At 45.0% G+C, this 24,494-nt stretch overlaps 1 protein-coding gene across 2 annotated transcripts in view; it reads right to left on the minus strand.

Moving 5' to 3' along the window:
• Nucleotides 1-24,109, minus strand: part of CPM (carboxypeptidase M) — a 62,903-nt gene extending 38,794 nt beyond the window's left edge. Inside the window, exons 1-3 of one of the 2 annotated variants that reach the window (XM_070622018.1) lie at nucleotides 23,983-24,009; nucleotides 23,594-23,756; nucleotides 14,437-14,526 (exon numbers count right to left, since the gene is read on the minus strand). Coding sequence is in view for 1 of the 2 variants with exons in the window: in XM_070622017.1 (XP_070478118.1) it covers nucleotides 23,594-23,753 (160 nt within the window). In the remaining variant the exon portion in view is untranslated. Of the gene's footprint in view, nucleotides 1-14,436; nucleotides 14,527-23,593; nucleotides 23,757-23,982 lie in introns of both variants that reach the window. The other variant, XM_070622017.1, reaches the window with a different exon arrangement.
• Between the last annotated feature and the right edge of the window lie 385 nt (nucleotides 24,110-24,494).

Genomic DNA, 24,494 nt, shown 5'->3' on the forward strand with positions numbered 1-24,494 from the left:
AGGGGCGTCTGGGGTGAGCTGCCTCAGTAGGGATTTCTAGTGATTTGGGGCTTTTCTAGTGCCTCCCTGAGAATCTGATGGCTAGGGTTACAGAGGGGCCAGAAAATCTAAATGAGGCCATAGTCATGGAATCTGAGGAAGAACTCAAGGGTTTCAGGAAATCATCTCTCTTAAAATACTGATATTTTACACAATTTCCCCAGTGTTTCACACACTCCATCTTATCATTTGATCCTCACAGAAACCCCAGGAGATAGATGAGGCGGGTGTTCCATTCTCATTGTACAGATGAGGGAAGGTGCTCAGACAGCCGGGGCTTTGAACTGGTTTTCTGTTCGTTTTACTCTGAGATCAGCGTTTGTTCTGCACCTCGCCCCCACCGTGGAGGAGGACTGCCTCTGCTGCCACCCAGATGCAACAGATATTCACCTGTCTGCGAACAAAGAAGCTGAGGCTTCTCACAACTCCCAGACAAAGCAAGAACCGCACCTCCCACGTCCCTCTCCCCACCCAACCAACGCAGCCATTAGGAAGTCTCTCCTCCAGTGGTGGCCGTAGACTCATCGATGAGAAGATGCTTTCTGGAACACTGTGTGTTTGTTTTCTTCTGTGTCTGTAAGAGCTTTGAGACACTAGGTGCTTATCGTTCAAAGCCAACGTTATCTGCAATGCAGGCCTGTGCACACAGACACAAAGAAACCGGCATCTATTTTGGAAGCAGCGAAGGCTCCCCACAGTTTCTCTGGCTGTGCATTTACAACTGACTGATCCCAAGTCTTTCCTAAGCTGGAGACCAGAACTTTAACAATGCCATCTTGTATCCACAGCTGCAGCTTTTGTTCAACATGTCCAAAGGGGCAACACTGAATGCTCAGCCTCTGAACTGTCTGCCAGAGCAAACCCAAGACCACACGGACCACCTCCACTGAATACTTCAAGGTCGGAAAATGTCCCAGGCCTGACTTCTCAGCTTCACCAAACTGCGTAATTAGCTTGATCTCAGATCAGCTCCATCTGAAAATGTGGGTTAAGAAACGCCCATTTCTGAAGCAGCATGAGGAAATGCAGCTGTTAATAAGCCACCTGGGTTTGCTCAACCATTACAGCACATCTTATCTGGATCTTTGTTAGCTTGCATGTATTCAATTAACAACTTATGCCCTGCCAATTTCACAAGGATGGGCAGCTTGGTCACACAGCACACTGCTCACTGGCAAACTATTTGCGAGAAAGAGTAGGCCCAGATGCCATGTCCGAAGGTTGAGAATGGATTTCATGCCCATAAATGCAGGATGAAGCTCAGGCCTCCTGAAAGGCACCAACTTTTCCATGGGCTGTGACACAGTAACCTTGGTGAAAAGTCCAAATAATTATAAAGAGCCATTCCAGAAACACTTTCTCACAACAGGTCAAGGCAGCCCTGGTTCACGTCCCATCTGCTGGGACAGTCACAGCTCAGCACCCGTCAGGTGCAGCACACGGTGGCCAGCCTTTATGCTGACAGTGTGCCCCTATTCATGTCGGCTAGGTTTAAGAAATCTGTAGACAGGGACCTTATCCAAGCTGTGCCCTACTTCACTCTACCACGCTCAGGCAAATGGTTGGGCTGAAACAATGAGGCAGATTCTTAAGAGGGGATGGGCCACACACAAGATTTGCTAGGGTATTCTCATTGCTCAAGAAGTCAGCAATGCTCAGCCACAGAATTACTAAGACGGCAACACGTCAGACATACCCAACCATCAGCCAGACTTAGACAAGCTCTTAAAGACCAGGGGTAATGTCTGTTCAAGGCGCCCTCTCCGCTCACCACACGTGAGGGGGCCTGACACGGCGTGACAGAGGCGCATGGGGAGGGCCGGGAGGAGCGGTCTTCACACAGCTCTTGCAATTGGTGGAAGGAGAAGAGAGGGAGCGGAGGATGTGGGTGGTGACACTGTCGTATATGGATGACTGCTATCTAAGGGGGTGAACTTTGGCAGAATAGAGCCAGGCCTGGAATTTATCCTCTTTCCATTAAAATGCAGGAAATTTTTTTTTAATTTAGCGAATTCTTTTTTTTAAAGATTGGCACCTGAGCTAACATCTGCTCCCAATCTTTTTTTTTTTCCCTTCTTCTCCCCAAAGCCCCCAAGTACTTAGTTGTATATTCTAGTTGTAGGTCCCTCTGGCTCTGCTATGTGCGACGCCTCCTCAATGTGGCCTGATGAGCGGTGCCATGTCCGCGCCCAGGATCCAAACTGTTGGAACCCTGGGCTGCAGAAGCAGAGCATGCGAACTCAACCACTCAGCCCCGGGGCCGGCCCCTACAGGAAGATTCTTATATGTCTCTTCTGTGGGCATGGGACGGATTCAGAGAAATCTTGTTGAAGGCATTTTATACAGTGTTTCTGCATTTTTGTGGATTTTTTAAAATCCTGTAAGATAAATCCCACAGTGTGAGTTCAGTCATTCCCAAATGACCCTTTTGCTCGGCTCATACAGTCCTGCTGATGGCCAGCCAGAGTTAAGCAGAACAGCAGCAGACTCGGTCGGTAGCATCACTGCGTTTCTTATAAGTATCTCTTTGGACCACCTGCAGCAGAATTATCCAGAGTCATTGTTAAAACTGCAAACTCTTGGGCCCTGCCCAGAAAGGGTATCTCCAGACGTGAGTTCAGGAGTTTGCATTTTCCGCAATACCTCAGCTGACTGAGCCACCCCATGAAACACGAAACCTCTTTAGGGAAGTAGGACGCACCTCGAGAAAAGTGTACCTCGTACAGCTCCCTGGATTTTAGAGACTGAACACGCAGCTGCGCGGCCAGCCCTGAGAGCAGCCTCGTGCCCACTCCACGCACTCTCCGCTACGGCCGATTCCCTCACACTGTAGTGTGTAAACGCAAATCATTCACGCTCAGGGCACAGGATTCCATCGTGTGATGCAAGCCAGACTGAGAGCCACTGGCTTCCAGAATGAAGCATAAACAGAACTTACCCTGCATGGATAAGCCATGTGTTACATCTGAAGGCACTTTTTCCCAGGAGGCTAAGCTTTGCCAGGAACCACAGACTCACACTGTGGCTGAAGTCAGAAGGCCGGCCTGGAGTGAAAATGGGCACGCGCGGGAGCCGTGCTGTCAGCTTTAGAGAGGCCCCTCCAGGGCAGTCTGATGACAGAGAGGCCTTGCGAGCATCTTCCTGATGCAGGTTTTTCAGCTCCTTCTCATTAGGGCTTATCAGAGTCTAGTCCTTTCCTGATGGCTGCACTTGCCGAGAGACCATTTGGAGGTAGCGTTAGCACAGAGGTTATGTAAAGCTGGAGCCAGATTACCGAGGTCCAAACTTGTTCTGCCACTTCCGGTGAGACCCTGGGCACCCTACTTAACTATTTGGAGCTCGTGGAAACGTGGAGTTTCCTCACGTGTAAAATAAGGCTTTAACTGTAACTCAGGGGTTGTTATAAGGAGTGTATGAGCCAACATTCGTGGGCACTTAGAACAGGGTCAGCACACAGCAAGCAAACATACATGCGTGAAGGATGAACAGGTGTTTCTAAACTCATCAGTGTCACCAGACACCAAGGGACCGTCTGGGTCTAATGCCAAAGGAAGAAAGGAACTCGGGATTCTGGGTGGATTCACCCCAACTGGTTCCCACTCTGCCTGCTTTAAAGAATGGCCTACTGAGCCTCGCTCATTTGTTATCCACGTTTCTGCCACACAACATTCTCTCTCAAGTGACAAGGATGGAGACCTGCGTCATTAGGAAGCTGGGGAGAACATTTACCAACATGGCGACCGTCAGGGGATGCTCTTATTTTGGTTTTGGCTATGACAAGCCCCAGAGCAGCCAGGCGAGGCCCTCTGGTTTCATGACAGTCACGGAGGGCGTCTCAGGAAGACTCTTCAAGCGTTAACAGGGATTTTATCGGCTTATTTGGGTTGCAGTTTGCAATTTTTAAAAATGTCTAGGCAATCTTCTCCACCTTCCCCTGATCCTAATTCCCGTGGACTCCTCGGTGTTGGACCAGCGCTTCCTCACGTCTCAGTTCTTTGTGTCTGCGTTCTTTTCAGATGTACTAAACAAACAAAAAATCCTTCCAAAAAAAAGAAAAAGAAATTCTCTGAAGAAACTCTTTCTTAAACCTAAAAGACATTAATTAACGAGGCTGCACACTTCGATCCTCTGCTTTTACTAACCTCTGGTAGCCAGAATTAGTGGTGGCAAAGCCAATCACTAGTCTAGGCTAGGATTATTTTAAAATAGGGTATCACCTCCAGCTCCTTTTTGTCCCAGATGATGGATTAACAATTCTATTCCATGACAACTAGAAACACCAAAGAACCCAGTCTCTGACTCATTCTGGCTTATTCTCTGGTTCTCGTATTCTGAAGCTGAGCCATGTCTCATATTTGAGCTGGAGCACCCAGGACACCAGGGGCTCACTCTGTGCTCCTGTCCCCATCCAGGCCCACTAAGACCAAAGTTGCCCCCCAGACCACAGGCTTCTGTCCCCACTGCTTCATCTTTCTCCTCTGGGCATCCACTCCCTCAGCGTCTTTTCAAAATCTTCATGGCTCTTTCTGCTTCCAAAAGCATACACACTTTTAAAAAATTTGAACATTCAAAAATATATGCTGTAGGATGTGGACTCTATCCACACACCACTTCATTCACAAAAATAGATTCCAGATGGATTCAGGTGCTACATGTTAAAACTAAAGCTATAAAAATATTGAAAAAAGTATAGGCTATATTTATGACCTTGGGGTAAAGAAGGCCTTTTTAAATGAGACATAAAACAAAAAAGCATTAAAAAAAAGATTGATGAATATGACCTCATAAAAATTAAAAACTTCTGTAAGGCAAAAGATATCGAAAACAAAGTTTAAAAGACAAGCCACAGCATGGGTGAAAATAATTGCCACGTATATAACAAAGATTATCTAAGAAGACCTAAGAATAAGCAGAAAAATAGGCAAAAGGCATGAGGAAATATAAATGGCCAATAACGTCTGAACGTCAGTTCCACAGGGCGGGATTCACGTCCGCTCACCACTGTCTCCAGCATCTGGAGGAGTGCCTCGGTGCTCAGCGTTAAATAGATGTGAAAACATGCTCATTCTGATTTTCAATCATGAAAATTCAGTTTAAAATGGAGACTTTTTTACCCATTGGATTGGAAAAAATTTAAAGTGTTGGTTAGGAAGTGGGGAAATGTGCACACTCATGTGGTGTTGGGAGCATAAATAATACATCTTATTGTAGGGCAATGAGTCAGCCTCCACCAGGCAAAAAAAATTCTCGTTCCTTGAGACTGAGCAATGCCTCTCCCAGGCAGTTACTGAGCTCCTGTGCTGGTTCACGGGTATCGATCGCAGCACTGTTTGAAATATGCTAAGTTGTAAACGACCAAAATACTCATCAATATGGAAAGGATTAAATAAACTGTGATAAAATCAAACCAGGAATCGTACGAAGCAGTTTACAACAATGAGGTCTGTCTACATGCACCAGCAACCCCCGACACACACAAGTGAAAAAGGCAACTTGCATAACAATGCTCAGAGCGAGACCCATAAAACAAGACATGGACATGTACGTAAATGCATAGAAAAGTTTGATACCAACTTTTTTTCCTTCACAATATATCCTGGACATCTTCCCACGTCAAAACATAAAAATCTACCTCATTCTTTTATAAAGTTTGTATAATATTCCATTGACTAGGCATAGCACAGTATAATCAATTCCATATTGATGAATGTTTGGGGTTTTTTTTTTGAATAGCTTTAATGAGATATAATTCACATATACAATTCACCCATTTAAAGTGTACAATTCATTGGTTTTGGTATATTACATTATCAATTTTTAAAAGTTCTGTTAAAACATATAATACAAAATTTGTCATTTTAAATATACCATTCAATGGCATTAATTAGATGACTGTGCCATTTTCATTTTTTACTATTGTAAATCATGCTATAAATCTATACCCTCATACACACTTTGTGAAAATGTGTTTCTCTAAAGGATAGAAAGCTCTCACAGGCTGAGGGCCAGTAATGAAGAGCGATAAAGACGAATATGGGTTGGTCTTTTCCTAAGATTACTACATTATTGTTAAACATAATTTTAAACCTCAAAGAGATACGGGATTTTCCAAAGCAAATGCAACAGTGGAAAAATTAAAAAACCCTTATTTTTCTATGTTCATTCATGCTGTCAAGTATATAAACACAAGCCAATTAAAGCAAAGGAGAATTTGTTACCCAGTACTTGAGCGTACATACGCTTGATCCCAATGGAATCAGTTATCTGGCAGCTGACAGCCTATCCTGACGCTTTTTTGCCAAACACACCATAAGCAATTGTACCCTACAGAGAGAGACACAGCCTGCATATTAGATAAGTTCCTAATCTGGACTTCACAGTCTAATCAGAGGGCGCCTTGGGCAACTCACTTAATCCCATGGCCTCATGATCCTCTTCCGTGCAATGGGGGGCCTGGCCTGGATGCTGGAACTCGTATGGCCAGGTCACAAGGTGTGCTGCAGGAACAAGGTGAGCTGAAACCTGCAGGGGTGGGGGCCCCGCTCTGCAGACTGGGCGCTCTGGTGGGGACCCACCAGCTAAGTGCTTTGTGGCCTTGGGCACGTTACTTCCCCACAGGAGAGTCGGTCTCTAAAGCCGTCCATGGTATTTACCTCACAGGGCACTGTGAGGATGCAACGAGATAAAGTACAAACACTGCCTCTCCTGGGCCTGACACCAAAGACACCCTCAAGAAAAGGCAGCGTCGAGCGTTTTAAACCCCAGAGCGTGTAGCAGTGCCAAGCTTCAAAGCTGCCAAATATCCCAAAGAGTTTAACAGCAGTAACAGTGGCATAGACTCCTAGCGTGTTACACGTGCCAATCACATTCGGAGCACTTAACATCTGTTAACTTATTTAACCCTCTCGACAGTCTCTGAGGTCGATATTATTTTCCATTTTACCAAAGAGAAACTCGGCCCACAGAGGCTAAGAAACATGTTCAAGACCACAATTACTGAAGAGCATAACCAGGATTTGAACAGGCAATCTGCACTCTTCAGGGTGTGTTCTTAACCACTATCCGAGGGGCTTATTATTGTTACAAATGTCTGTGTAGGTATGAGCGTGGGTCTAAATATCGTATCTTCCCCTATTCAGATAGCTCCCCACTTACAATATCCAGTACCAACATCTCTTTCTTATCAAATTTTAAAAATTAAGATTATTTTGCTAAACACTCAATTTTCACCCATCACCTAATTAAAAAACCTGTTATTTAAATGATGCCAGATGATAACTTGTTTTAAAGGCAGCTATATAAAGAGTGAACATAAGAAGAGGCATTATTAAACTTCTCATTTGGTCACATATGACCTCTAAGATCACACCATGATGGCTATGAGTCCAAGACGTTCTGGAACTCAAATGCTTGGCGTTACCTTCCCATCCTGGGCAGTACTCACCCCACTAGCTTCCTCTATTTCCCTAGAGCTGCCACCTCAAAACTAAACGGTTTCTCACTGACCACAGCTCATAATATTTCCCTTCGAGAAATACAGTTTGGACTGCTCACGAAGCCAGCCTCAGTGTTTGGCAGCCTGGGATTCTGCTAATGTACCCAATGTAAAATGTCATTTCGTTTTCCTTCCTGAATTCACTTCTATCTCCATCTCTAGCACACAGGGAAAAGCTTTCCCCCTCTAGCAAGTGGGACCTGAGTGGCAACGAATGACAGTCACCTGTCTGACCCGACCGTCTCGTTCCAGGATGCACAGGAGGAGTTGAGGCTGGTCAGGGCACCTCAAGTGTTCCTACACTGCACCACCACCTCCCCTCTCAGGCACGAAGGATGCTGAGTGGGCTCTGCCCCACCCATCCAGTGGCTTGACGTCTTGTGCACAGTCTTCCTCAGGGGTCCTGCAGCCTGCGCATCTAAGGCATCTCAGTGTGTGCTCATTGGAAAACCCAAAGCTCCTGAGAGCCAGACTCTGCCCCTATACTCCCCACTCTCCCGTTCCACCTTGTCCACCGCTGGAGTCTAAGTCTGAATCTCAGTTGTGAGGACGGACCTCCTGAGCCCAGGCAAGTCATTTGAGGTGGGTAAGTGTTTCTGAGTGTTTTGAGACATTTACAGAGACTGATCTGCCCAGAGCACAGCAAGGATGCAGGCGTGAGGGGGGTCAAGAGCTCTTTTGCTAACCCACCACATAGGTGGTCAGCAAAGACACAGTTATTTAGACAAGAGCCTAGCATTTGGCTTGATATACAGAATATATTCACTATTTCCTAGCAGATATAATCTTGTTTTGATCCATTTCAGAGGGCTCTGGACCTTTGCAAAGTGTCATGTATACATGTCCCAATAGAATACCACGTTCCAAAGGGCAGGAACTGATAACCCAGGGCACTCGCGTGCCTGTGGCACGTCCCCGGTCTCTTCTTGCAAAGGTACCTCGCTGTCCATCCCCCGTTGCGGAACCTTTGTTCCGATAAAATCTTCTGTGAAAATCCAATGTAAAAGGTTAGAGCCAAGCTACTCTGGTTTAAGGGAGAGGACCCCGAGCTGTCTTCTGTATCCTTACCCACCGAAGTGTCCCAGGTCACCTCGCCAGAAGCCTCCAAGCTCCACAGCCCGTTTGGAAAGTGGAGGAACTGGGTTTGAATCCCCAGCTCTGCCACCGACCAGCTGGGTTGTCTTGGGCAAGTCACATTTTCCCCAAGTCTCGGTTTCCCATCTGTGACACAGAGAGGACACCACCTCGTTCCCAGACCGATGTCAGGACTTAAAATAACTCATGAGAGCAGCCAGGACAGAGGATGCATTCGTAAAGTATACACTTCATTACTAATCTTCAAATACCCCTCTTTATTTCCTTTCTTAAACATATTTTCCCAAGGATAGAGAACAGAATGTCCTAAGGACACACAGTTCCCTCGGGACTATGAATATTGCAATTTTAGTGAAGAGTTACGTGAGTCAAAATATTTTCCCTATTTATCACTGTTCTTTGAACAATCTCTTTCCCAAAAAAAAAACCCAAACGAACCCCATAATGACAAAATACTTCTAAAACTTTATCTTTTCCAGTGAGTACAAACTAAGATGCTCAGAGACATGGAAATCACCGTCATTATCCTTGGCCACATGGACAAGGTGGGCCGTGTCCTGAGCACAGGGCTCCCTGCTTCCACACCACGACCCCACCACGCCCCTCAGGCTCCAGCTGTCTTCTACTCACTTTACCTGCATTCCCACCTCACTGTCTGCCTGGTAACGTTCGAGCTTTGTTCAGTACTGGCTCCCTAATCAGCCTTCCTCCACTGTATGGAGCACCTGGGGCCAGGCCTTTAGAAGTTCACAGCCCTTCGTGCTTTCCCATGAAGGCGATTAGGTGCAAGGCTCCCAGGCCCAGCCCCTAGAGAGAAGGGCCCAGGTCTTTTTTTTTTTTAATTGCTTTCTCCCCAAATCCCCCCACCCCGTACATAGTTGTATATTTTAGTTGTGGGTCCTTCCAGTTGTGGCATGTGGGATGCCACCTCAGCATCGCCTGACGAGCAGTGCCATGTCTGTGGCCAGGATCCGAAGCAGCGAAACCCTGGGCCACCAAAGTGGAGTGCGTGAACTTAACCACTCGGCCACGGGGCCGGCCCCAGGGCCCAGATCTCGTTCTTCCTCGTATCCTCCCACACAGGTTCTGGTCAACAACAGGAGTTCAATAACTATTCAGCAAATGAATATATAAGTGAATTACCAAAAGACAAGTCTGGGTTAATGACCCAAACATGTCAGTCCAAGATAAAATTTTGGACCATCAATTTCCTCATCTTTGAAATCTGTTTGTTCTCAGATCTAAAACAAAATGTAAATAACTCATCATGGAGTTTCTACACTGCTCAGGTGAGGGACACGTGGGAAGGGCCCAGCACAGAACAGGTTCTCAACAGATTGCAGTCCCACTTCCTTCCCGCTCCGGTCCCCGCTGCTCCTGGTGAACAGCCTACTAGAAAATGAGACCAGGATTGAGCTCCCACTCGTTCCACCTGAAAATACAAATGGTTGTTTTTCATAACAACAATATCCCAAAATTATTTTAAAATAGAAAGTATCTGTTTCCATCTTGCGCACTGTTGGTGGGAATGTAAACTGGTGCAGACACTATGGAAAAGAGCATGGAGGTTCCTCAGAAAGATTAAAAACAGAACCACCATATGATCCAGCAATCCCTCTTCTGGGTATTTATCTGTGGAAAATGAAATCACTATTTCCAAGAGACATCTGCACCCCACGTTCATTGCAGCATCATTCACATTAGCAAAGACACAGAAACAGCCTGAGTGTCCATCGATGGATGAACGGGGAAAGAAGACGTGAGATACACACATCCAGACACACGCACGCAGCACGCATCAATGGATGAACGGGGAAAGAAGACGTGAGATATACACATACGGACACACGCACAGTCAGGCGTCACTTAATGACAGGGACACGTTCTGAGAAACGCATTCTTAGGCAATGCTGTCGTTGTGTGAACATCACAGAGCACTTACACAAACCTAGATCGTTCACCTACTACACACCGAGGCTACGTGCTACTAGTCTTATGGGACCACTGTTGTGTATGCGGTTTGTCGTTGACTGAAGCATTGTCATGTGGCACATGACCGTATATATAATGGAATATTATTATTCAGCCATAAAAAGGAAGGACATCACGCCATTTGCAAAAACATGATGAAACTTGAGGGAATTATGCTAAGTGAAATAAGTCAGACAGAGAAAGACAAATACTCTATGATCTCACATGCAGAGTCTAAAAAAGCCAAACTCACAGAAACAGAGAGTAGATGGTGGTCGCCAGGGGCTGGGGATGAGGGAAGCGGGGAAAGGTTGGTCAAAGGGGACAAACTTCCAGCTGTAAGAGGAATAAGGTCTGAGGGTCTAATGCACAGCATGATGACTACAGTTAATGACACTATATTATACACTTGAAAACCGCTAAGAGAGCAGCTCTTAAGTGTTCTCACCACCACAACAAAACAGTAAGTACGTGAGGTGAAGGACTTGATAATCAACTTTATTACAGCAATCATGTACAAGAAACATGTGCATGAATTCACCACGTTGCACACTTGAAACATATACAATGTTATATGCCAATTACATCTCAACACAGCTGGAAAAAAATATTTGTTCCTAAATATTCTGGCATTTCTCTATGAATTCCAGATTTAATTAATATTTACCAGTTTCAGCATAACTTTGGCATACACAGAATTTGTCTCCAAAATTGCTGATTAAAAAATCATTTCTTCTTATGAGATCTGTGCTCCGTAAGGGCAAAAAGAAAAGGCACTACGTGTAATACGCTATTGAAATGTTTCTAATAAGTTCTATTGGTAAGAATAAATTATCTTTAAGGTTTAAGTGAATAATTTGATCCAATTATGATATTTAAATCAGAACTCTTCACACTGGTAGTTCTTAGGAACTGTTATTATTTTTATAGATTTAATACTTCATTTTCTTGGTGCTCTGGTTTACTCGCCCTGGTGTTTGTATTTTCTGGTTTTTTTTCACCCCCAAAATGGCTGTTCCACCATATTTCTTAAAGGGAACCTTTATTGTAGCACAAATGAATTGTAAAACCATCAGAAATTCTCCAATCAAGAAACCACTCTGTTGTTTTCCCATGAGGCGTGAATCCCTAGGATGGTTATGACTCCCCTGGGATGAAGGAAAAGGTCTCTAAGTGTACAGGTCTTCCACCATCTGCCCACCTTGCCTCCTCTCTCCCCTTCTCTCTCTCCTCTCCAGCCACAACGAACTTCTTTTCTTTCTCCAGGTCAATATGCTCCTTCGCCACCAGGCCTCTGAATGTGCTGTTTATTGCCTCCCTTCCCCCGGCCACCTGGCTGACATCTCTTGATCCTTCAGGTCTCGGCCATGGCGAGTCCCCTGCCGTATGCTCCCATAGGGCTGATCACATCTGTATTTACTGACGTCTCTTCCCTCCCACCTGCCTCTCGGACTGTCACCTCCATCAGGGCAGGGACCACGTCTAAGTTCTTTACCTCTATATTCCTACGTTAGCACAGGCCATAAACTATCCAATAAACGTTTGCTGAGTAAATTGAATGAACCTGCCTACAGAACAACAGGATTTAACTAACCAGACTTTAGGACATGTCACTTAACTTTTTGGCTCTCAGTTTTCACTTACAGCAGTATTCAGCATGGTCAACCATGACCTCAGCCAAGAAAGAGTTAACACAGCTGGTCTGTTTTACGCACTTCTTGCTTATCTCTGAGAACACCTGCAGTCACGGTAATGACCCTGAACCAAACTCTGAGCACTAAACTTCTGAAATGTTCACTCACTGATGGTGTTATTCTGTACCCCCAGTCAGTGGGTCAGGACATACCAAGGAGAAAGCAACGTTTCCAGTAAACATGAAGATTCTTGACGTGCACCTGGTACCCAGTGTGGGTCTGCACTTTACATGGAGCCTGAGTGCTGCCAGCAATTAATTCCCTAGTCGGTGGTCATGGGAGCCGGAAACAGCTCCCTTCTGGAACTGCTGCCCTTCCTTGATGTCTGCGACACCATTCTTCATTTTCCTCCTAGCTCATTGTTGATTTTCTCTCCATCTCTTTTCTTGGCTTCTATGTCTACCAGACTCTAGATGCTGGAGTGCCCTACAGCTCTATTCAGGCCTCCTTTTCTTGATCTCTACTCTTGTTAGATTCTTTTATGAGTCTCATGGGTTTCAATACCATCTACATGTTGCCGACTCTCAAGTTTCTTTCTACAGTCAGACACATCCCCAGCTGTCTACTGGACACCCCCACTGGCTGTCTCCTAAGGATTTCAAAATTACTCAAAATTGTCTAACCCAGAGCTCTTGATTTCACTCCAAACTTGTCCTCTTCTAGTTTTTCCCATCTTGGTGAATAACACCTCATACACTCAGTTGCCCAAGCATTAAACCTAAAGGTCATCCTGGATTTTAAATTTTTTCCCAGTCTCTGTCCACTCCCCTTCCAATCCATTAGCAAGTGTTGTTGGTTTTATTTCTAAAAAAATCTCTGATCCTTCCACGTCTCTCCATGTCTAAAAGAGTCCTGCATGGCACAATGACGTATCAGTCCACAATGGACCGCATACACGATGGTGGTCCCATCAGGTTAGCACCATGTAGCCGAGGTGTGTTGTAGGCTGTACCATCTGGGTCTGTGTAAGTAACTCTACGATGTTCGCACAACGACAAAACCATCTAACGACGCATTTCTCAGAATGGTCCCCATCGCTAAGCAATATAGGACTGTATAGCATCTTAATCCAAATCACCATCATCAACATCTGCCTGGATTATTATAGTTGGGTAATTCTCCCTGCCTCTATTCTTGCCCCCTTTGAATTAATTCACTATTCAGCAGCCAAAGTTATCTTTTTTCAAACCTACATCATATTACATCATTCTGCTTAACACCCTTCAACGGGTTCCCATTATTCTTAGAGGAGAATTCAAACTCTCCATGTTTGAATTGGCTTGTGAGGCCTCTGTGCACTGTCCCCTGCACACATCTCCACCTTCATCCAATACCACTCTCCCCTCGTCCCTACGCTTCTGCTTCACCAGTCTTATTTCCATTCTTAGAATACGGCAGAACCCTTTCTGCCTCAGGGCCTTTGCACCTGCATTCTGCCTCTGCACTTTGAACTAATGTATGGTGTTGAGTCTGAAAACACATTTTGTACATTTAGAAGTACATGTTCTTGAAACTCAAAAGACAACCAAGCCCAATTAACTGTTTGTTAAGGCTAGAATGTGGTATTCCCACATTGAGAAAGGAACTCTCCAGTAACCAATGATAGACCAGGTGGGCCTAACTCTAGATTCTGTCTCGTATAGTGAGACTGTTCCTCTGAGTGCCCAAGAGGAGTAGAAATAAACAAAGTGTGTTCCCTAGTTGAGCAACCTTGATCTGAAATTTAACTCCACGTGCACCGCGTCTTACTGTCAAGGTGTAAATCAATCGTTCTTATTAAAAAACAATGGGAAAACTCCTGTGGAATTGCCACATGTTAAATGATCTGTGCTCCCCACTTTGTCCCCAGGTGTCCATAGTTTCACAAGAGTGACTACCCGTCTTTAAAAGAATTTCAATGGGTGAGCTCAACTGAGTTATGAATGGGCAAAGGAATGACTATTTAACAGGGACTAAAAATTGAAGTTAAGGATGCCTTTAAGAGTCTATCCACCTGGGTAGTCCCAAACCCGTGCCTTTCTGAACTGCTCACAGCGAGCATAATTACATACGTCCGTGCCTTCATCGCAAATCTGTGCAACATTCCTGAGTACAGAAGGGGAAAAAAGACACAAAATTGAGGGGTTTCAAATCTCTGCTTACCTTTTTCTGGGGGGCAGGAGAAGGCTTCATCACATGATCCTTTTCTCTCTCTTTTCACAGTCTCTGATAGACACTTGAATTATTCCTGCGCTGTTCAAATAAAACCAGGGCTATTTCTTAAACTCTTAATGGAGGCGTATGTATCGCCTATATTTACTCTCTCTTCTCTTTCTATGTTTGGGGGCCAGAGGAGGGGGGACAGAACCACCTTAGGCGCGTCAGTGAGTAATTCAACTAGCCCTCCACCGCCTGAAAGCCACGGCCTTCCCTGCTGCCTCCTCTGAGGCTCAGCAACGCGCCCTGAGCTGGGGCATTGGGAGGCCTGCAACTCTGCCTCTCCGGGTTATCAGCGTACTTACCGTAAAACAGTTCTGGCAAAAAAATGGTTATACTGCAAGAAAACAATTTCCTTTTCTTGAGACGAAGTACTCACCACATACAGCATAAATAACTATATAAAGTTACATAAAGTCACATATATGTAACTACATAAAAGTTTACATAAAAATATACACACTGGATACTTACACAACAGAACAACACACTGAATAACACACACTGCCCTGTATGAAGTGCATTTACATTCACGTTGCATTCACTGTGCACAGAAAAGCTCTTCAGCTTTGACCCCAGGCGCGCCTGTCACAGAAAATAAGCACACGTTCCAGCCCAGGAGACAAAGGGGAGCAAAGCCTGGGCCTGCCTCCAGGTGCAACAGAGACGGCGCTCCTGGAGGACGCTCAGGAAGAGGCCAAGGAGACTCCAGCTCGCCCAGGGGACTAGGAAAGGCTTCCAGGAGGAGGCAACCCTTTGAACTCAGCCTTGATTAACTGATAAACGATTAACTGATAAACGATCAGCTGGTCCCTAACATCCATTCCTGCTCTAAAGCTGTGATGCGCTAAGTTTTAGCTGACTGTATTCGTAACACACCTGCACACTCTGCGCGACAGGAGAGTTAGGTACGGACGTGGAGAACGGTTCGCTCATGTGACTTCGGTTGTGCTCCTTAAGTATGGCTCCAGTTTCCTCAGAGAGAGTCCCATCAGAGAAATTTAAAAACTGGGAAAGCGACTAATTGAAAGCTCTTTATTTAAACCAATGGAGGCTTTACTTAGCTGGTTCCTGGCACCGAACCTGTGTGTGGGCAAACCCTCTGAATACACGTGCATTGTCGTTAGTGCCTGAACACCCCCCAGGAAGGCCGCGTCGTCAGTTCTGGGCAAGGGCACAATGAGTCTGTACGGCCAGTGTGAAGGTGACTCGTGTGAAGTTGGTGGCGTTTTCTGATGCAGAGGAGACTGAGCTGTCCAGGTGAGCTTGACAGAACTATGTATGTGAAGGGTCACAGATCAGAAAATCTGTACTTTAACTTGAACCTCTGACATGCAGGAATGCTCACAAAACAGACATGAGAAACTTTAAAAAAAAATTTTTTTTGAGGAAGATTAGACCTGAGCTAGCATCTGCTGCCAATCCTCTTCCTGGGTTAACATCTGTGCCCATCCTCCTCTACTTTATATATGGGACGCCTGCCACAGCATGGCCAGAGGAGCGGTGCCTAGGTCCGTGCCAGGGATCCGAACCAGCAAACCTGGGCCACTGAAGCAGAGCGTGCGAACTTAACCACTACGCCACCAGCCGGCTCAGAGAAAGATTTTTAATGTGCAACTCATGTCTGTCTTATTTTAACACGAACTCAAATTAGGACTTCCTGACCTCTCAGCAAACTACTAGACCATATTACACTGACCCGTGATGGAGCTGGGAGGACACCCGTCGTTTTCAGTCACTAGACAGGAAGATTTGATTTAATCTCCTTCCACTAACCCACATGCATGCTGGTATTCAACATAATCTTTTTAAAACCCTTTACTTTTTATCTTCCTTCCCTCCTCTGTGCTCTTAGAGAGGGATTCTAGATAAACTGAAAGGAGGAAACGGGGCTAATGGCAGTTACCACGTCTCAACCCCAGACGCTGCTGTCACCAATGTCACCTCCAGACACACTTGTTCACTGATTAAGAACAGAAACCAAGCCCCCTTGGATGCTGGCTACATAAACTTGAAGCGGGTCCTTGTCAGCCGTGCCTGTGATATTAGAGCAGTCGTTCCTAACCTCTCAGTCGATGCCTCTTTTCTCCTGTCCTGTATTTTGCAACTCCTTTCCCATGCTGTCATAAAATTCATAGAAAATACATGTTTACATACATGATTTCAAAAAGATCAAGACAACGTTTAAACTGCATATAAAGAAGAAATAAAAGGAAAGCAAGTTATAAGAAAATCTACTATTGGTACGTAAATACTCGGGCACCATCCTGTAGAGGACACACTGACAGTCAGATGCTTCTCTCGGTTCTTGAGAGGCACGGGGCAGGCGTCCCTACAAAGGCAGCCTCACTGAGCTGTGTGGGAACGGGGTCAGGGCTTTCTGAATGTTAAATATCTCTCAATCAAGTTCAGGGAAAAACAAAACAGACTTTTCCCTCAATTTATGTACAGTTACATTCCTGGAAAGGTCAGTGCATATTAAAGTTGTGGGAGAAAGCATGTTGTGTTTGTACATAAAACAGTTCGGTTTTAGGTTCAGATCACTGTAAGCTGTCTTTCACCCACAGAGGGCATTGGGAAAGGCGGGGACCAATTCTCCCTACGTGTGACCATTCCACACACTGCTGACAGGATCAGGAGGCGTCAGGACAGTCCCCCTCCAGGATAACAACTTAAATCTCCCAATTTCCAAAACTCCCCCTAGGGGGCGGCACTGCTCTGAGCGAGAACCACTGTTCTCGACTCAGGAGATGGCAGGTGGTGGGGTGAGCGTCCCCTAAGTGCTCAAACCAGCATCTCAGCCTTCTCCTTCTGCCTCAAAATCAGAGTTTTGGCATACAGAAAAAATTTTAAGATTACAGCGAAAGATGGAATTCAAACTGCTTTGGATATAATTGTGAATACCAAAAAGGGGTCAAGGACTTCCACAGCCCACTCAGCACATTAAAAACACTTAATCCAGGCCTTCTCTTGGATGATAGAGGAGGCCTGCCAACCGGTTCAGAATCACAGGAGAGGTGACAAGGGGAGGGGGCAGGGGGGTGGGGAGGGGAGAAGGGACAAGAACAGAAAGGTAAGTGGGGAAACTTCTCCACAGCAAAGAGGTGTGCGGGTCCACCATTCTGCTCAAGGCAGACTGGTCCCATTCACCCCTCTGTCTTTAACTAACCATGGACAGTTCACTCAATCTCAACCCTTCACACGTGCATTGGGGGATGATAATGGTATTTCACACCATTGTTAGAACAATTAAGTGAAACATATACATAAAGTGCCAGGCAAACAGTAGTAAAACTCACATGATGTTGCCTGTCATTATTATTTTTTTTTTTTAAGTTTCAAATGCTACTTGCCCCTAGAGATTGTTGTTTATATATATTTGAAATTTGGAATAAAAATGGTTACTAGATATAAGAAGCAGAGTAAAATTCTGTATTACTTTTTGGATATTCTCTGTCTCAATTTCCTCTTTTAAAATATTATACTACAAACATAGGGGAAACCCAAACTATTTCCTTATAATAAAAAAAGGCAGTGTCTTTAAGAAACCCTGAATGGTTATAAAGCAAGGCTGAAATCTATAAGATGTTCCAGAAAAGGACTTTGCATTTCAAGTTCAAGAAGGGGAAAGTCTTGCTAAACCGATGTACTAACTTTAAATCACAAATGTGTATTACAGCCGAAATTCCTAGATTTTAGTGGCTTTCTTGATATTTAGTCCTCAACATGTCAATATTTACATCACAAAGAGCATTTTATACAGGCAAACTGGCTTAACGATCACACCTGAGAAATGAACAGAGGGTGACAGAAAACCAAATGTCGTGGTAAAATTTTATATACAATGTTTCTTCCGAGGGCAAATCTCAGTCAAAATTTACCCAGTCAAGGGCAGTAGACAATGAGAGATCTGTGTGAACACAGTACCTGCCTCTTTGGGGGCAGGAATCGAAGCCAATTGTAGGGAGATTTTTGAGCTTCTGAAATGATATGAAGACTCCTGGCAGAAGAATTCAATAAATCTGTTGAATGAATATGTGAAGGTGAGAGTTCTTGGGGAAAAATCATGAGAAATAAACTCTCCCTTATACTTTAAACACAACAATGAAAAATTGATACTACAGCAATCTTTCACCATCATTATTATTATAACATTTAACACAAGATCTACCCTCCTAGAAAAATTTTAACTATACAATCTTAACTGTAGGCAATGCTGTACAGCCCATCTCGAGGACATCTTCATCCGGTATATCTGAACCTTTGTACCTACTGACAAATACTACAGTAATCTTTCAAACCACTAATGCCAGTACTGATTTACGAGTCGTATAAGATTTGGAAGACTTGTTTTTTTCTCAGCATACATCTCTCATGCAACTATAAATTAATACAATCTTTCTGCAAGGCAATTTGGTTATGTGTATCAAATATGTAAAACTGCTTAAGACCCAGTAATTTCCTTTCGGGAAATGTATCCCTACCAACAGCTCTTATGTAGCACACTGCTACAAAGTACAGGATCTAGAGTGTAAACTTGGGCGCTGTGGTTCCAAAGCCTGTGCCTTGACAACTTTTGATGTCTTAGCTACGAAGATGTTCACTACAGCATTGTTTATAATGAGAAAAGTTCAGAAACTAAATGTCCAACAACAAGGTGTAAGTTAAATAAACAATAGTATGTCCACTGACAACAGAAAGCAGTCATTAAAAATCAAGTTTCAGAAATAACATGTTTGCATGGACAAACAAGATATGTGGCTCAGTGAGAGGTGGGAAAGACACAAAACAGTGTACACAGTGATTCCAGTCTACTAAATGTTTCCTTTGGATGGTGAGATTCTAATTTTCTTCTTGGTGCTTTTTTGTATCTTCCAAATGTTCTAAATGTACTTGGATTCCTTTTGCACTCAGAAAAAAATTACTAATAAATTTCTCTCCAGATCAGCACAGCCCAAACAAAATATAACGCAAGTCACATATGTCATTTAAAATGTTTTAGTAACCATAACCACATTAATGAAAAAGGAAACAAGTGAAATTAATTTTTAAGTATTTTTATTTAATCTATATTTCTAAAATATTACCATTTCATGTGTAATCAATATAAAAATACTATTAATGGAGTATTTTACTTTTTTTGTATTGTCTTCAAAGTCACTTTTAGCACATCTCAGCTTGATCTAGTCGCATTTCAACTGCCCCACACCAGGTGGCTCATGGCTACTGTAGTGGACAACACAGCTCCAGATCCTTGGAAGAAGCCACACTCTTAGGTCAAAGGTGCCCAAACCATGACTCGGAAACTCTCCACTAACAACCTCCCTCTCCATGCAGTCATCCACATCGGCGTCAAGCCGCTTCTTTAAAGAGAAGAGATGTGCTTGGGAGACACATGGATCTGGGTTTGAATCCTCCCTCTAACGCTTATCAGCTGTGTGATCTTCAGCAAGTTAATTAACTTCTCCATGCCTCATTTGACCTGTTGCATAAATAAGGATAATGCCTACTTTGAATTGCTGAGATGGAAATAATGTATTAAAACACCTAATACATGGAATGCACTTGATAAGAGATTTTTTGTTTTTAAAGATTGGCACCTGAGTTAACATCTGTTCAATCTTCTTTTTTTTTCCTTTTCTTTTTTCTTCTCCCCAAAGCACCCCCCTCCCTCCACCCCCACCCAGTACATAGTTGTATATCCTAGTTGTAGGTCCTAGCTGCGGCATGTGGGACGCTGCCTCAGCATGGCCTGATGAGTGGTGCTAGGTCTGCACCCAGGATCCAAACTGGCGAAACCCTGGGCCGCTGCAGTACAGCGCAAGAACTTAACCACTCGACCACGGGGTGGCCCTGATCACAGAGGTTTTTATTATCCTCTCCTCCCCTTTGCAACCTTCCTTATTCAGGTAAATAAAAGTCAGACTTAGCAGGAGGCAAGACAAGATTCTTAAAACAGAGATGGTAGGAAATCTCATTTAAAATGGTCCTATAACTAATTTTTGGGGGTGTGGAGAGCCTAGCTGGAGAAATCTACAATAAATACATTTGTATTTTAAAGGGGGCGACCTGATGGCAGGGGACAAATGGCACACAGCTTTGCTTGCTTCACACGGCTTTCGCTCAGCACATATTCAATCCATTAAACAAACAGAAATAGAGACTGAACGTGGGCCAGGCATCCTGCTGGACAAAGGAGGTGGGGAGTAAAAAAGAAAAGGGAGGTGCTGCCTTAATGGAATGGAGGAATGAACGCATGAGCCAGTGAACACTGTATCTTTTCTCATTTCTCTCAACTCCCTGGTCAGTTCTTTTTTGGAGTTCTTTTTTGCTTCTCTCTTCACCTAAGATTTTCTTTACTATGTCATTAGGTAATGGGGTTTCCTTCAAAAGGCTCAACTGTATACGGTCAGTCCACACGGGCCAAATCCACGTGAAGAGCATACATGTGCTCAACTTTTGTGTGAGTTTCAAACATTTCAAAATTAAAAATTAAAAAAATCACCAACTGTAATAGAAGGTAATTATCATGACATGTATCAATGGGTCTACAGCATCACTGTTTATAACAGAGATCATCAGAAACTGCACAGACGCCCCAAAGAGGTGAATGACTGAGGAAATTCACACCATGAAGAGGGGGAAATACCATACAGCAACCAATTTACATCTGCGGACTTTGTCAATTCATGGAAATGTGGAATGAAATCATGTGAATTGGGGAAAAAAGTGGAATAGAATCTATGATTACAGCAATGTAAATATATGCGAGATAGGCATTTACAAAAACTGAAAATGTATTTGGCGAGGTAGATTATTACTTTCCCATCTGGGTAGGCTGCCCACATTTATTAAAAAAAAAAAAGAAAAAGAAATAACATATGGTAAACCCCGTTCACGAAGCAAACTTGCCTTACGCCAGAGGGCAGGACGTCGGGGAGAAGTGCCTGTCTGGCGGGAAGAGCACCGGCTTCAGGGCTCAGGCTAACATGCAGGGACGCTGCAGTAAGTGACACCCAGTCACTACGGCACACTTTAACCTACCACTTGGAGCCCAACAGCAGATTTGGGATTTTTCTTGATTTGAGTAATTATTCAGAACATACTCCACACAAACATTTGACCCCTAGTGTCAGATTTTATTTTTACACGATAACTCCTTAGTCCTTTAACTAACCACAAGAGTGCATACAAGGTAAAAAAATTAAGCCTGCTGGCTTCCACTCTTATTGTGGTCTGATACCAAGCAGGAGAGACCAAAATAGCTGGTGCACATTAAGAGAGTGCCCTACTTTCTTTCACAAGCACTTTGTGCTTGAAAAAAATAAAAACTTACCATATCATTTAGTACTTACAATTAACAACATCCTCGTCATCTTGTGGTTTAAATGATGACTGAACAATAACTCAAGCTAGTTGTGTCCTGTTTCCTTTATCAACATAATTAGTATTCTTAGATCTTTTTCAATTGCTCTTCTCTAGCCTTACGGGAAAATAATTTCAAAAGGTTGAATCCATACGTTGATTCAAGATATGATTTCTCACACTCCGACCTCTACAATTTTGGCTTATAGAACGATATAGAGTAATTCTGGCATCGACTCTTCGGCAATGTTGCCTAAACATGAAAGTATCATTACACACATCGCCCAGGATTTTTATTTTGCATTGCATGTAAGTAAATTCATCGAATACTACTTCTTTCATATAAAAACCTTGACCTTACTTTTTTTTGGAAAATGATTAATTAAGAATACAGTAGGGGGCCGGCCCACTGGTGCAGCAGTTAAGTGCGCACATTCCACTTTGGCGGCCCAGGGTTCACTGATTTGGATCCCGGGTGCAGACATGGCAGTGCTTGGCAAGCCATGCTGTGGTAGGCGTCCCACGTATAAAGTGGAGGAAGATGGGCACGGATGTTAGCTCAGGGCCAGTCTTCCTCAGCAAAAAGAGGAGGATTGGCAGCAGATATTAGCTCAGGGCTAATCTTCCTCAAAAACAAAAGAGAAAAGAATATGGTAATTAAGAGACTCCCAATTGTCTCAAAAGCTCAGAGCTAAAATCTAGGTAGAGTCTGAACACACCTTATAAAGAGTTGAGATCCAAATTGCACAGACTTGACAAAACTTTTCATTTAAGCATTAAATTGTCTGGTAAGCTCTTTCAGAGTACCAAGGCAATAAAGGAAGATGAAGAAATAATAAAATATCTGATAAAGTTATCTGCCTCGTCCCCAAAATGTCTAAGCCTTGAAGCAGAGTGATCTCAGTGCCAATCCTGGGGATAAAGCTCCCTGTCTGGGTGATCCTGGGCAAAATACTTAATTTCTCTAGGATTCAAATTCCCCATCTATAAAAATAAGAATTACTCAATATATAATTGTATATTTATATTTAATATATAATTTCTCAATTAAAACAATAAAGCAATTAAATGATAAACGTGAAAAGGCTAGGAGCAGTAGCAATCACTGGCAACGACTATGTATTACCCAGCAATCGTCTTATTCAAACGGATAATTTTAAAACCCGCCTTTAATCAGTACCAGAGCAATTTTTCGCCTAACTTTAAGCTGTAGGGTTAATTACACATGACACAAATCTTACCACTAGAACTGTACTATTTAAGATTAAAAGAAACTTGTAGAAATGACAGTTTTGCATAACTTTAAGCCCTAAAGCTAATTATACATAACATAGAAATCTCACCAACAGAACCGCACTGTTTTAGTTTAAGAGAGACTGGAAATGATACTAACATTCCGAGCTGTATTTGAAGAAGCCGACAGAAAGGGAAACCTGAGACGGACAGACGGACTTTCTTGGCAGAAGTTTTATCCAGAAAAGGAACTAAAACGCACATCCCCGGCAACTCATGTCTGCAAGGTCCAAAAAGACAGGACGGCGCTAACACGCAGGACTCAGCGACCCCCAAGCCCCGCGGGGACGACAGGAAAACTCAGGTCTCCGACTGCCCCGCGACCAGACCAGCCAGCAGGACGCGCGGACGGCCCCGCCCGGAGCGCGCGGCGCACGGAGCCCGGGGCGCGAAGGCGCGCTGACCAGCGACACGGCCGGGGGCGGGACGCGCGGCAGGGCCCTACCTCTCACGGACTTGCCGATGCTGTGCAGGCGGGTGATGGAACTGTAGTTCTGGGCGACAGCCTTCAGAAACGCTTCCATCTCTGCCTGGTGGTGGTACCTGAAGTCCAGCGCGGCCGCCAAGGGCAGCAGCAGCCCCAGCCAGAGGCGGGCGCAGTCCATGTTCTAGGGCCGGGCAGGAGAGGAGAAGGCGGGGAGCAGGTAAGGAGGGGCGTCCCGGCTGCGGCCCCGCGCCCCGGCCCCAGGTCCCCGGGACTAACCTCCCCGCCTCCCGGAGAGGGGAAGGTGGCAGCGACACCTTCGAGCCGCGGCTCCCCAACCCCACCGTCCGGCAGCTGCACCCCGTCCGCACACCCCGCGCCCCACGCGCCCCGTGTGCCCGCAACCTCACCCTGCAGGCCCGGTACACCTCGCCGTCTGCAGCGCCCGCGGGCCCGACTTTATATCCCGGCCAGGGGAGGCCCCGCCCCCGGCGCCTGACTGACGTCCCACCGGCCCACTCAGGCGCCGGGCCCCCTGGGCGGGGCGGGCCGGGCGCCTCCACCTCCCTCGCACCTGGGCGGGCGGGCGCGGCGCCGGGCAGGTGCGCGCGGGGTGAGGGCCGGGACCGGGCGCCCGCGGTGGAAGTGTGTCCTCGCTGGGCCGGGGCTCCGGGCACCGCCCGTCCAGGCGCTCCGCCAGGGGCACTCGCGCGTCCGGCTGCGGCAGCTGCGGGGATCTCGGGGGTCTCCGTCCGCAGCGCCCAGCCCTGCTCTGGGTCGCGAGGGACTTAGGAAAGAGGCACATGTGTCTATACGTTTTAAATGTCCACAAGTGAGGAGTCCGGGAGAATTTTCGACAAAGTTATATGGTGCATGAGATTTGACTAAATCAGAGTTACGTTTAAAACTGGAAATCACACGG

The sequence above is a fragment of the Equus przewalskii genome, chromosome 5 (assembly GCF_037783145.1).
Source record: "Equus przewalskii isolate Varuska chromosome 5, EquPr2, whole genome shotgun sequence".
NCBI lineage: Eukaryota > Metazoa > Chordata > Mammalia > Perissodactyla > Equidae > Equus > Equus przewalskii.